At 45.0% G+C, this 13,070-nt stretch overlaps 1 protein-coding gene across 8 annotated transcripts; it reads right to left on the reverse strand.

Annotated features, from left to right (window-relative positions):
- Positions 1 to 1,421: 1,421 nt before the first annotated feature.
- Positions 1,422 to 6,556, reverse strand: LOC123144092 (probable serine/threonine-protein kinase BSK3). Of its 8 annotated transcripts, none has more exons than XR_006471263.1 (8): positions 5,832 to 6,556; positions 5,296 to 5,432; positions 4,983 to 5,172; positions 4,757 to 4,869; positions 3,905 to 4,661; positions 3,616 to 3,796; positions 2,932 to 3,157; positions 1,422 to 2,802 (listed from the first exon to the last, which is right to left on the reverse strand). XR_006471263.1 is itself a non-coding variant. In XM_044563106.1 (8 exons), exons 5-8 carry the CDS (start codon positions 4,629 to 4,631, stop codon positions 2,700 to 2,702), a joined length of 552 nt encoding a protein of 183 aa, XP_044419041.1. In that variant the 5' UTR covers positions 4,632 to 4,661; positions 4,757 to 4,869; positions 4,983 to 5,172; positions 5,296 to 5,432; positions 5,832 to 6,556; the 3' UTR covers positions 1,422 to 2,699. The 8 variants fall into 8 exon arrangements, 6 of the variants coding, with proteins under 6 accessions (XP_044419041.1, XP_044419043.1, XP_044419045.1 ...); XM_044563106.1 differs by having other exon boundaries at positions 4,590 to 4,661; XM_044563108.1 differs by having other exon boundaries at positions 4,590 to 4,661; positions 4,757 to 4,901.
- Between the last annotated feature and the right edge of the window lie 6,514 nt (positions 6,557 to 13,070).

Here is a 13,070-nt window from a genome sequence, read left to right on the forward strand (position 1 = left end):
AGGGAAAAATGAAAAAGAAAAATGAAAGAGAAAGAGAAAGGAACGGGAAAAAAAATAGAAATAGAACACTGAGAAAACGAAAACGGCAATTAAGGTCTTCCATGCGAACCTTCAAACAAATAAGGTCTTCCTACCTGTGTGGGCAGGATAATATGTGGGCTATCTTGGTTGGGCCAGAGCACGTGCGGCCTAAGTATGGAATACTGGACAAACGTTTTTCCTTTTCTAGCAGATAGACATATAAAAATTTAGTACCACCTCGAATAGAAAAGAAATCTCTTCAGCGTTGAACTGACGAAAAAAACATGAAAACGAACCTTGCTTATTAGTAAAGTAGGTATAGATGTTTACTGCCTTGTTGTCTATGCTTTGTACTCTGGTTCTAGTTAATAAGAGTGGATGTGTGCAACACAATGAAGCACAGGCAGGTGGTTTCAACCTCCTAATTTTTGAAAAAAAAACCTCAATGGCATATGAAATATTTTTCTTTTTCTTTTTCTTTTTAGGAATTCATTTTTGTAATGGTTTGTGGTGGTAATAAGCAAACTAAAATTAAAGTTTATATGCAGATTTATGTGTGTGGTTCATGTTAACCTTTTGAATATTAGCATTCTCATGATTATAATTGCACATGTGCGAATGCACACGAACTCCTTAAGAAAAGTTCTTCAAAAGTTCCCTATGAAAGAACCGTTTCAAGCATCTGGTCATCACAAATGTTTTGACTACTCGTGGAGCCAAAACGGACTCCATATGAGTCAGATAATTTGGCATGAAAAACTTTAGTTTCGTGACAATTTTTGTTAAATTTTAGACAGGAAGGGCCTATTCTTTCTAACCTTGTTATTTTTGTCAACTCCAATAAATCGTTTTGCTCTAAACAGATGCCTTGGCTGATTATTTACTTTGCTGTCCTGGAAGGGCACTAGCGGCACTGTGTTAGGCTTAACAAATGTTCCTTGCTCCTCTTTCTGATCAGACGGCAGCAGCAGATTTGCACTATGTCTAGCTAGCTCCCTACCTAGCTTGGTGCCGAAAGTCAGAGCTGTGATGCTTCTTTTGTGCCTAAAATAATTATGATATTTTTCACCTGGTAGATCAGACGAGAATAGATGTCACCAAGTGGCTCACAGAGGTCAGTTCAAGCTTTAGCATTAGCAATGTCCATTGAGTCCGACTTGTGCAATTAAGCACTACCTGTAGCATTAAGTAGCATCATCGTGCGGTTTAAAGTGATGCCCTGATGCGAAGGAACTAAGATAGGTCGGTGGCCGACCTGACCTTATGCGTACAATCCTTCTTTCCGTTCGTGGATCAGGCGACTAGACAAGGACGGCCTCGAGGTGCGACCTAACCGTGAGGTCGTCACGGCCGTCGGGCCCACAAGGGTGCCGGTGGTATGAAGTTAAGGACGTGGCGGCGGCCGCCGGTGTTATGAACTGGATTGGGATCGCGCCTTGGCGCGAGGGTGCCGGTCACAACGTTTTGATTAAGCGGATAATGTGAAGTCAGTAGTAATCCAGGTATAGCATATACATTCATACATGATAACAATACAATGAAGAAGAAACATTCAATTGTGATGGAAGCGATACATAGTGATACTCATTATCGGCGTCACACTATAAGGCATGATCAATTTTAGTGTGTTCATAAGATCACAAAACATAGCCACTCGACAGGAAGTTTGAAACCAAAAGCACAGCCACTCGGCATGAACTTCGGTACCAAAAACGCTATAATAGGAGAGGGGGTAATAAGCGCCGGATAGGAGAGACAACTACCGAGTCATAGCTACTAAGCATACTAATAAGTGTCTTCATTCAACTGCCTTTAGTGACATGTTTCAAGCCATCAAAAGAAAAGCTTTGTACAAACTAAATGTGATCAAAGTAATACAACCTTACGGTGCCTTCAACAAAAGGAAATTTTGGTTTCGATGCGGCAATTTCCTTCAAAAAAGTTGAGCAAAACATGGCTAACAAAGAGCCCAACACATCTGTTGATACATCAAGTCATCGACTAAACCAAGTCGATTTAGAGCAAAAGTGCATATGCAGCATAGCCTCGATGTAAAATGTATCAAACCAAGTGATGCACCTGCCTAAATAGGGCGAGATTTGTAGTGACCATCAAAAGCAGTAAATAACGATCACAGTAATCAAAACAGGGCAATTGCTATGGAACAATTCACATTGATTAAATACAAAATTCAAGACGCACAAAAAATGAAAACATGGAAGGGCATAAGACTCACCTCAGGTACCCTACCTTTCTCTCGGGACTTTAGGTACACAAAAAAACCTCACCGTAAGAGTTTACCCCCATTGCCGCAGCATGGTAAATTTCCATACCGCAACAACAAACATGCAGTTTCATAGCCTACAAGATTGACACTGCTGCTATGCATTATTGCTTTTGTTAATTTTGAATGTACTATACTCATGATCAAAGCATGAATTGCATATTCAGATAGACTGCACCCGCCGTCCACAAATCACACACTCGAGTGTAAACATGACCATTATCTGAAACAAAGAAATAGGAAAGAGATGCATAAACCGCATGAAACATGGAATAAGTTTTTTTTTTAATTCTCGGCAGAAAAGCACCACCAGCGACCCATCATCAATGAAGGAGCTAGTAAACTTAACAAACCCTAACCACACTATGAATCACAGCTGCCAAGGTATCATGCGTCATGAACTCAGCAACGAGCAGCCGCTCGCCACCCTTGTAGCATCATCCGATGAGGTTGGACAAGCGAACGCTCTGCAGCAGCCCAACTGCCCTAGCCTCCTCCTGTGCATCAAAAAAAATGACAGCCAAATTCAGTTCAGACTCCACGACAGAGGCCAGTCGAACACTGGTGCATACGAGGTGACGATCCACCCCCGCGAAGCAAAACAAACCAAAGCAAGGGGCACGAACCATGAATTGGCGTGTGTCAGGCCAGGCGGAGCGGTAGAAGAGCTTGATGGCGACGGTGGTGCCAGAGCTGAAGAGGGCCCGTGGTAGATGGTGTTAGGCTCCTTCTCGCAGTGCTCGAAGACGATGTGGTCCGTTGCGAAGCCGTCGGTGGAGGCGCGGAGCTCGTCGAGGTTGTACTCCGCGAACACGGGCACGCCGCTGCCGTCCTCCCCGGTGACGCCATTCTCTGCAGGGGCACGGAGACTGGATCAGCAGCGGATCGAGCCCCCGACCAATCAGTAAAATGAGCCCAATGCAAGGTAAGCAAGGCATAGTCAATCCACAGGATAATTGATTTCCATGGTCACGACAAAAGCAAGAAGGGGATCGGTATTGAACTGGACACTAAAACTGAACATTTTTATGATATTCTAAAAGCTTTCATACACATAAATGATGCATTTCACAAGGACTGAAACATACCAGCACATGGTTTACATGATTAAACTGAAAAAACCTCGAAAGGACCACTTAAATCTAGAGTTAATCCAGCCAATTATCTGAGCGCACCTTCTCTGAACATATTTCTACCACATAAATTTAGAATTATCTAAATAGTATCTACAATATCAAGTTTGAGGCAACCGAACACAAAATAGAGAAGGGGGGAGGAGGAGCGAGCTGTGGCGGGCTAGCTGTACCTACTTGAGCTGGCCCTCCTCCTCTTAGAGAGGACAACGATCTGGCAGTTAAGCGTCTTCCAGGCGCCATCCTTGAAGGAGAGCTCGACGATGTCCTTCCTAGTGCTGGCCACATCGCCAGCCAGGCAACACTGCTTCTCCGCATTCAGGAGTGACTCGATTGCCATGTCGACGCTGTTGCCCTCCTGCCTCACCACAAACGACCATCGTCACACGTGCGGTAATAGCACATCAATCGGAAACCCTAGGCACGGGGACGATAACATGTGAAGCAAAGCAGATCCGCGTGTTACCTCGTGTGTGCCTATGTAGATCCATGTACGCCTAAGTATCTACATACATCTAAATAAATTCATATACCCGGTGAAGTGTGTAAGGCTGAACCAAAATGTAGAACAAAGGAGCTGCTCGATCGAGTATTTAGGCTGAACCAAAATGTAGAACAAAGGAGCTGCTCGATCGAGTATTTAGGCTGAACCAAAATGTAGAACAAAGGAGCTGCTCGATCGAGTATTTTCCAAGCCCAATTCATACCAACAATGTTTAATGGGGTTTTAAAGTTCTAAAATTGGTCACGACCATCTTCAATCAGGAGAAGCACCAAAATTAATTAAAGAAAACTTGCACATGTATTAGTACTATGAGTAACTCTACTGATTGCTCGCAACCTCTGAGATTATCCTAACAAAATCTCACCCAAGCAATCCGTTTAACTCGCATGGAGAAGAACCGCCGTTTCAATGATGCTACTGGCTGGGAAACTAATACAGAATTCAGTTTGCATGCATTTACTAATCAACATCTCTACGTATCTACACGAAATGCGCCATGGAGAAAAGCAGCTAGCTACACATGTATAGATCAACCGAAGGTTCCAAAGAGTAAGCCAGTAGTATTACCAGCTCCCAGTAAACAGCAGGCTCTTTGATTAGTAATATAGTTAATTAATCAGTGTCTGAGATTAGTAATATAGTTTACCAACTCCCAGTAAACAGCAGGCTCTCTGATCAAATGCTCCATTACTTTGAGATATTCAATTGCATTTTGTGCCTAGAACAAATACATTGGAATAATTTATCAGGTCATCTGAACAAACGAAGGATAAAATGTGTGATTGTGGCAACAAAGAGTGAAAAGAAAGGTACCGATAGAGACTCAGTTACTGCAAGGTCGAGATAAAAATTCTGAGATGCTCCCAAGCCGCAAGCTTTTTATTTGCAAACATGGGTTGGAAAGGGGTTCTCAGAAGTTCCAGTATCTGGTAGTCAGCGAACAAATTATATACATGATCTGGATAGAGATGGAAGCATTACCCTGATTGAAACTAAGATGGATAATAAAGAGAAATTAAGATGAGCAATTAATGGTCACCTGATTCTTCTTTAATCTGTATTATAGAAACCTTGCAGCAAATTTTTAGAACTGGACCAACAAGCACATGTGGACGGGAGAAGAAAATGTTGAAAGTGTCATCCACTTGTCATACTTGCATACCAGCCGATTTACTCCAAGGCCATGCTAATTGATCTTGAGACATCAATTTCTTTCAAATCACAGAGAACTGCATCAAATAAAGATTGATCTAGTTAGAGGATGCACAAATCTGCATACGACAAAGTGTATTGATGCAAAATAATGTAATGAAAGCTCTAATTGATGCACATGCAGCCAATTGAGCTATTACCGTTCGACTCCATAGAAGTACTAAACTTGATGATAAACAAAGAGTATACATGGATTAGCCAATTGAGCTATTCCCACAGCCATTGCTAAGCGTCTTATCTGCAGAGAAACTTCTGGATACGTGCTTGTCGCACTAACCTGCCAAAGTAGATTTTATCAACGGTGCAAATCATTGAACTATCTAAAGAGCTAGTCAGCAACTTAATTGAACAGATGGTGAGCAAAAACCGTATTGAAGCTAGGTTATGAATAGCCCATAAGGCACCCTCCTACCAATGCGGCTGCAGGCCATTGGAATATTAAGAGTTTATGTGACTACTCGGCTAATCAATATTTCAGCCACTGAACACTGAATCATTGCAGCTTGTAAATCAACTACTAATGAACAGTCCTCCCCCCTATGGATCCTGCCACAGACAGCAGAACCATCCCAGATCAGAAGCCCGCACACCACTAAATGAATCTAATACTCTGAAATTGAACTGGGCACATGATAAACTCATACTGTGTAGAAGAGAGTAAAAGGAGAGGAGCTACCTTCAAGCAAACTTGACCCAAAATCAGAACCCACGCTCGGGGCCTAGGCTCTCCCTCTCCCTCTGGCGCATGGTGGTGGAGAGGTGGACGGGTGTGGTGCGTGTTTCTGCCAGAGAGCTCATCCCGGCGTGCCCATCATCGGCGGCTCGCTGTGTACCTCCTTGTCCACATCGGCCGCTGCTCTCCACGAACAGAGCCCAAGGGGGAGGAGCGGTAGCGAGACCATGGGGAGCAGGAGGCACACGCCCGGGCTCGAGCTCGTCCATGGCCGCCACCTCGCCCGGATCCGGATCCGGAGCACCCTTCGACCCCTCGGCGCTCAGCAAAAGGAGCTCTGCTCGCCGCCGGGCCTCACGGGACTGGTCGCCGCCCCGCCGTCTTCGGATCTTGACCCGCCACTCCCCCTGCGCACACTCCTCCTATGGCGGTGAGAGAGCGAGCGAATGAGACCTCTGTTGTCTCTGCGGCCGACACACCTCCAGCTGGGCCGTGAGGTACGGCGATGGCGCCACAGGCAACTCGACCACCTCGTCATCTCCGTGGCTCGCACTGCTCCTCCTCTGCCTGGTCCCGACGGGGAGGAAAACAGAGGCGCACAGGAGAGGTCGTGGCTTGCGCTGCAGAAAGGGAGGACGAAGGAGGAAAAAGGCGGGATGGAGATGGCGCTCCTCACGTCGGCGGTGGCGCGGAGAGATGTGAGGGAGAGAGAGAGACGTGAAAGGAGAGAGAGGTGACCTAGGTCTCACCCGATTGGGGATGAAGCAATGAATCGAGGGAAACCGTGTGGCAAGGGGTAGGTGAAATCCCAATAATGCCCTCGGCGGGGCACTGAATTTACTGGCGGTGGTAGCAGATATTTACCACGGGAGGTAACTATTCATTGCTACATGGCTTCGGTTATGATCCGGCGGCCCAGATCATCCGGACGCTCGATCCGACGGCCGGAAACGCATCAAAAAATCGATCGAATGGCCAGAATGATCTAAACTCTGAGAACGCTCGGGAGCTCCCAACTAACATAGTAGTCTGATGTGCCCGCCAGGATCCGCAAGAGAGAGAGAGGAAGAAGGTTTGCAAAACAGAGTTTCTACAAAAAACGACTACGGATTAGTTAGAGTAGGCAAGCAGGACGTTTTTCTGGTTTATATAGAAAGGATTATGTACAAGCCATCTATCCAAAGGTACCTTCAAATCGCTCATAACTAAAATAAAGATTCTGGGAACAAGTTGGCAAAGAAGTGAAGCGTGCCTAAGTTGTGCTATCCATTGTAAAAAAATACTGAGCTTTTGAAATAAAAATAGGACTACCCTGCATAATATCGCATCTCACAAGCCAATCTGGTGGAACCACAATATGTAATCAAGTCACAAAGCCAATCAAGCCACATAACTGTAGTGGTCAGACAGATCAGCTAAGGAACAATATGCATCAGCCAAATTGTTCATCAGCGTACAGATCAATACATCATATATTTAGATCAAGCAAACTAACACCAGAATAAAAATGCTCCCAAGTTCATTGCTCTTATGCATTTACCAAAAAAATGTGACTGTGCACAACTTACATCCATGATCCAGAAAGTTGAGGGTTGGAAGGGAGGAATGAGAGAAATAGGACCTTCGCCCCAAGCGTCATAGACCCAGTCTTTGAATGATAATTTTCCTGATTAACATGCCCTGTTGCATGCACTGCCAGCCTCTGATCTCCCCGCAGGGCCCGGGATCTCTGAATAACACGGTATATAATATAGTGAGTAGATACCAACAAACATACCCACATATACACACACGAATGATTACACAGAAAGAAATATTGCATAGAAGGTCATGATTCACACGAACTATGTCTTTCATCCAAGATAGCCTGACTGTAATATTAGGACGATATGAAATATTAAGATGCCTGAAATAAAGCTTTCTCTATTCGTAATAATATTTCTCCCAGAAATATTACAGTCAGGCTATCTTGGAATAATTACATGACAGGGGGCATCAACACATCATTATACCAAAATAAAGGAGAAAAAAAGAAGAACAGGAAAAGTTTATGTTCGAGTAATTACTACCTGAAATATCATCATAGTAATTTCGGTTGTCCCTTGATGCTCAACTATTGCCATGCGACAGCCAGACCACCTTGAGCACCACGGTCCGGAAGCCAAGAGCATGAGCAAACCAAAATCAGAATGGATTAACCAGGAAACCCTAGACAAATCCCTAAAAAACAACAAAGCCCTTGATGAGCACATACACATCACAAAGGGAAAGACAAACAAGGGAGCAAATAATCACCTCAGCCATCTTAGAAGCCCACTCGGTGTGCTCCCTCTCCGGCCAACCCGCAAGACAGCCCCAACGCCACGCCACCGTCCCAACCGTGAAACAGCCAGAGAAGCAAGGAAGATGGTAAGAAACAAGCGAAATAAAAGGTAGTGGGCTCCAATACAAACATTAACCAGCCAAAAGACGCTGTTATTAGAAACATGACACTGTGGTTTCTGCTGGTTTATCAACAAATTGAAACAAGCCATTGAACCGACAACTTGCTTACTCTTAACCAGATGAAATCAAGGACCAACAACAAACAATAAAAGTCAAGAACAACTTATATGCAATAAAGGTACGAGAGAGAAGAAATATTCACATAAGACGGCTATAAACACTGGAGCATAAATAAGCAACACCTTTAAATACAAATAAAAAGGGTTCAGGGTTCAATGCATAGTGGGCTCAGATTTGCCTTTCCTCGATCATATAATCTACCCCCGCCATCTCTTGTCACCAGATTAATCTGTTTATACAGTGGAGCTGCCCTGGTTATCACTCAATAAGAATAACCATCCAAGGACATCACATGATCAAAAAGGATTCTAGAGACAAGAGGGAGGACCCAACTTGATACCCACAGGTGCCTTGATTGCTCAAAGGCACACTTATTTCAGCCACAGCGAATCATCATCGCCCTAGCAAGGATGGCTTCCGACCGGTGGGGCACGTGCGAATAAAAAGGGTTCAGTGTTCAATGCATATGGGCTCAGATTTGCCTTTCCTCGATCATATAATCTACCCCCATTATCTCTTATCACCAGATCAATCTGTTTATACAGTGGAGCTGCCCTGGTTATCAGTCAATAAGAGTGACCATCCAAAGGACAGAACAATAAGTATCACAGGATCAAAAAGGATTCTAGAGACAAGAGGGAGGACCCAACTTGATACCCACGGCTAATCATCATCGCCCTAGCAAGAATGGCTTCCGACCGATGGGGCACGTGATTCAAATGCGGTGGCACGAGATATCTCATTTTAGGAGTAACTATTCATTCCAGCAGTAACTATTCATTCCAGCAGAAAGCCATGGGCACCGAAGTGGCCAAGGAGGTGAGGAGGTGATGTATAGCACATCTAGGAGCACCATCAGAGACGACCGGGGCAACGAGCGGGCAGGGAGAGAGGCGAGGCGGCGGGAAGAGGAAAGGGCGCGACGCGAGTGCAGGCCTACAGGGAGCGGAACATCAGCTATTTTTTTCTTTCAGAGTATATAGGAACTATCAAACATATCATATAAGTGCAATCATCTTTGATAATATAAGAGAGCATAGAAATCACAGAGCTTGTTTAAGATATTTTGTCACATCAAGTAGTTTAGATAAGAAAAGCCTAACCCAGAATTACAAATAATTGGAGCGAGCGATAGATTTATTATTCTGATAATTTGGTAGTAACTATACATAAATAATTCATTTGCCAACAGTAAAAAAATATGCGATGCATTATTTACACAAAACAATATTTTTTGTATAGGGTCAAAAAGACATTTCAGCATTCAAATCAAGAAGGCTGAAATAATCTAAGAGTATTATCACTACAGAGCAACAATTTATGAACTCGCTGTCAGTCAAAAGTAATAATACATGGAAATCTATCTTGAAGTGCAAGAGTTCAATTTAGCAGATCTGACACACCAGACACGAATGTGCTTACCTGCTTTCCCAGGCGAGCCTAATCAGCTCTCTTTTAACTGCAATCAAAGATAAGATTTGTTAGCACATTCTTGTGGGCAAAACTTATCATCATGCAAGCAATGGGCCTATCTATTGGCTGCTTGTAGTGCCTAAGGTAAAATCGAAAGGTCTTTTACTGCCACCTTGCATGAAGAGTTTCTATTCACACATGTGTACTGCTATATGAACCTGCACATGCTGACTAATTAAACAACAAAAGCTACAGAGGTGAACTGACCTTTCTCTAATCATACTCTCTGGACAAACCAAGAAGCTCAGATAAATACGCTGCTGGGCAGAACACATAATCTAGTACGGTATAATACTGACTAAGCCTAGGTTTGTGGCCGGAAGGAGAGACCAGAAAGCTATATAAAGCACACGCCCAAAGAAACTAAAACTGAGCAGAGCATTGACTGAATAGGTAGCAAAAGCACATATATCCAAATTCCATAAAAAACCAAAGGAGGTATAATCACTAAATTAGAAATCTAATTAACTTAGTAAACAAACCTAAATTAAGCAGCCTAACTCAAATGGACAACAGTAAATTGAAGCCTACATACCTCAATATCACAACAGAGGACGAGCAGGACCAACCGACAAACCAGCAGGCTATTGGTATAAAGCCAAAAAATAAATAGTAAATAAAACAAAGAAAAGAACAAAAGCACCCAGAATCATGTGCAAATGAACAAAAAAAACCTAGGGCCTAGCACGATCCAGACAAGGAACAAGAAGCACACACCTATAATTCAGGAATTAAGGAAGATAGGACACCACATAAATCCAACCAGGGAATAATACCCTTTGCCTCTCATTGGCCAGCCTGCACACAATAGACCGAATCTAGCAGCGTACTCATATAGAAAAGACAAGGAATATACACTACTTCACAAATGTAACCCTAGGTCTGGAAAGAAGAGAAGCACAAAGAAGGAGAGGAAAAACAGTCGACCTGTACATCCCTGGATGAAGACGCAGCAGGCTGGCCCAGATCGAGGGACGAACTGACGAGAAGAACGAGCACCTGCAAACGATGGATCAATCCGCAGCAAAATCAGAGACAAAATCACGGTTAAGCTGCAGGGAATGACCAAGAACGGGGCAAAATAAATGCCTACCCACAAATTGATGAACGCACCATCAGATCTAGTGCAACGACGGCAAGAATAAGGAACACCGACGTCGCACAGCGAATCCATCACATTTGACGCAGCAGGCTGGCACAGATCGAGCGACCAAATGACGGCAAGAACGAGGGGGCCATCTTCTTCCTCCCCCATAGCCTCACGTTCCTCTCCCCGTTGCTCCCCCATCGAGCTCGAGCTCGTCCATGGCCGCCGCGGCGGGCGGGGCCGCGGTCATCGGCCATGGCCATGGCCATGGCGAGCGGGACGGGCGGGGCAGCCCCTTGCTCCCCAGTCGAGCTCGAGCTCGTCCATGGCAGCCGCGGCGGGCAGGGCGGGACGGCGGGGCCGTGCCCATCGTCCCCGAGGAGGTTGACCCGCGGCGCCCACGCCTCCGGCAACCACGGCGCGAATCCGCGGAGGCGCGCCCACAACCGGCGACGCCCTCTGGCGGCGATGCGCGTGGTGGCCGTGGACGGGGAGGATGGCCAGCGAGGAGTGGCGGCTAGGGTTCAATCGCGGGCGGGGCGAGTGGGCGCCTGCGAGAAGACATGGTGCGGGGTCGCGGGGAGGAGAGGAGGCAGGCGGCGACGCGCGAGAAAGGGAGCGAGGCGGCTAGGGTTTCACCACGGGTGCCGCCTCCTTTTTGTACCCCTGTTGGTGAAATGACGGAAATGCCCTTGGTGGGGCAGCAGAATTACGCGCGGTGGCACGAGACGACGGTAACTATTCATTGTAGCAGTGTTAGTTTTTGATCCGACGGCCAGGATCTTCCAGGAGCGACATCCAACGGTCCAGAACGCATCAAAAATCCGATTCGACGGTCATGAATCGCTGTACTCTGAGAGAGCCCATGTTCTCTCAATTAACATATATCTGGATGCATGCCTCGTCCTCCGTTCGTTCGATACAGTGCGTGTCTCGTCGGCAAGCACCGGTCTAGCGCTCTTTTGATCGGGTCCTCTTCCCCGTGTCTCTACTCTTCTTTGGCATCTCGGCGTACGCCTTTCCGGCCTTGAGCTTATCCGGCGCTGAGCGTGCAAACAGTGGTAATGTGGCCGGCACACTTATGGCGGTGGGTCATGCATGGTCCCTCGCATAGTCGCATCTAATTTACCGAGTTCACCCACTCGATGTCACAAAATCTCGATCACTATCTAAACGCTCTAATATTTTTTGAAGTACTTAAAAAAGAAAAAAAACATTTCAGTCTCCGTTACACCAAGTTATTGATCTCCCATTTTAGAAGAAAAAAAAAAGATACTGACCTCCAATAGTCTTCGTCCCATATTTACAACGACGAAGCTAAAGGTGACCAAGTTTTCTGTAAGGTGGGGTAACCTTTAGTGATTTTAAGAACCGTATCCAAGTTAATTTTTTAAAAACCATATTCACGTTCATTGCTCAGAGTTTAAACTTTTTTCTTCAGACGGTATGCTTTAAAGTTGAAGGTTTGCACATATACACACATGCACGTGTGTTGAAGAATCTATCCATGTAAATCTTCTCTCTTGTACTAAGAAATAAACTGGGCAACTACACAAATGGAACTCTCGGGTCAAGTACTCAGAATTTTTTTGCCAAGGATAATGATATTCTGAATCATGACTAAATCCAACATACTATGCTGATTTCTTACGGAGTGGCTTAGATGGATGAAAAATTGACAATGTCAATACTTTTTAGAGACACGGTAAAACACATACACCTACTAAGCATGCACAATCAACTCCCATGGGCACCTCCGAGAGACTGAGCTGGTAGATTTTAAGATTGATAAAATCGTCACAGAAACCTTGTAGTTGAAGGGCGCGCCATACTATTGAAAGAATAGTGTAGGGAAGTCTGAAATAAATAAAGAAATTGCAAACATCGGGCTAAATTTCGGACTTGAACTTGGCGGACAGGTCCGCCAAAAGAAATCTAACCAACTGAACTATGATCATTTTGCATTGACAGTGGCGACTCGTATGAGCATACACAACAAACACGCCGAGGAGTTCCAATGGGCCTACATGCTAGCACAAACCAGGTAACCAAAATGATCGTATCAAGCCTGTGAATTCCACGGGCGGAGCACTCAGTTGAGTAGGGAAACCACTGCC

This window comes from Triticum aestivum, chromosome 6D, assembly GCF_018294505.1.
Source record: "Triticum aestivum cultivar Chinese Spring chromosome 6D, IWGSC CS RefSeq v2.1, whole genome shotgun sequence".
Classification (NCBI taxonomy): domain Eukaryota; kingdom Viridiplantae; phylum Streptophyta; class Magnoliopsida; order Poales; family Poaceae; genus Triticum; species Triticum aestivum.

Excerpts from the sequence above, each read along its gene's own strand:
- LOC123144092 (XM_044563112.1), bottom strand. The coding sequence starts at position 4,631 with ATGGAGCATTTGATCAGAGAGCCTGCTGTTTACTGGGAGTTG. Across the intron at positions 3,797-4,589 it reads CTGCTGTTTACTGGGAGTTG|GAGGGCAACAGCGTCGACAT; the intron begins GTAAACTATATT and ends GTGGTGAGGCAG. Across the intron at positions 3,158-3,615 it reads GAGGAGGAGGGCCAGCTCAA|AGAATGGCGTCACCGGGGAG; the intron begins GTAGGTACAGCT and ends GTGCCCCTGCAG.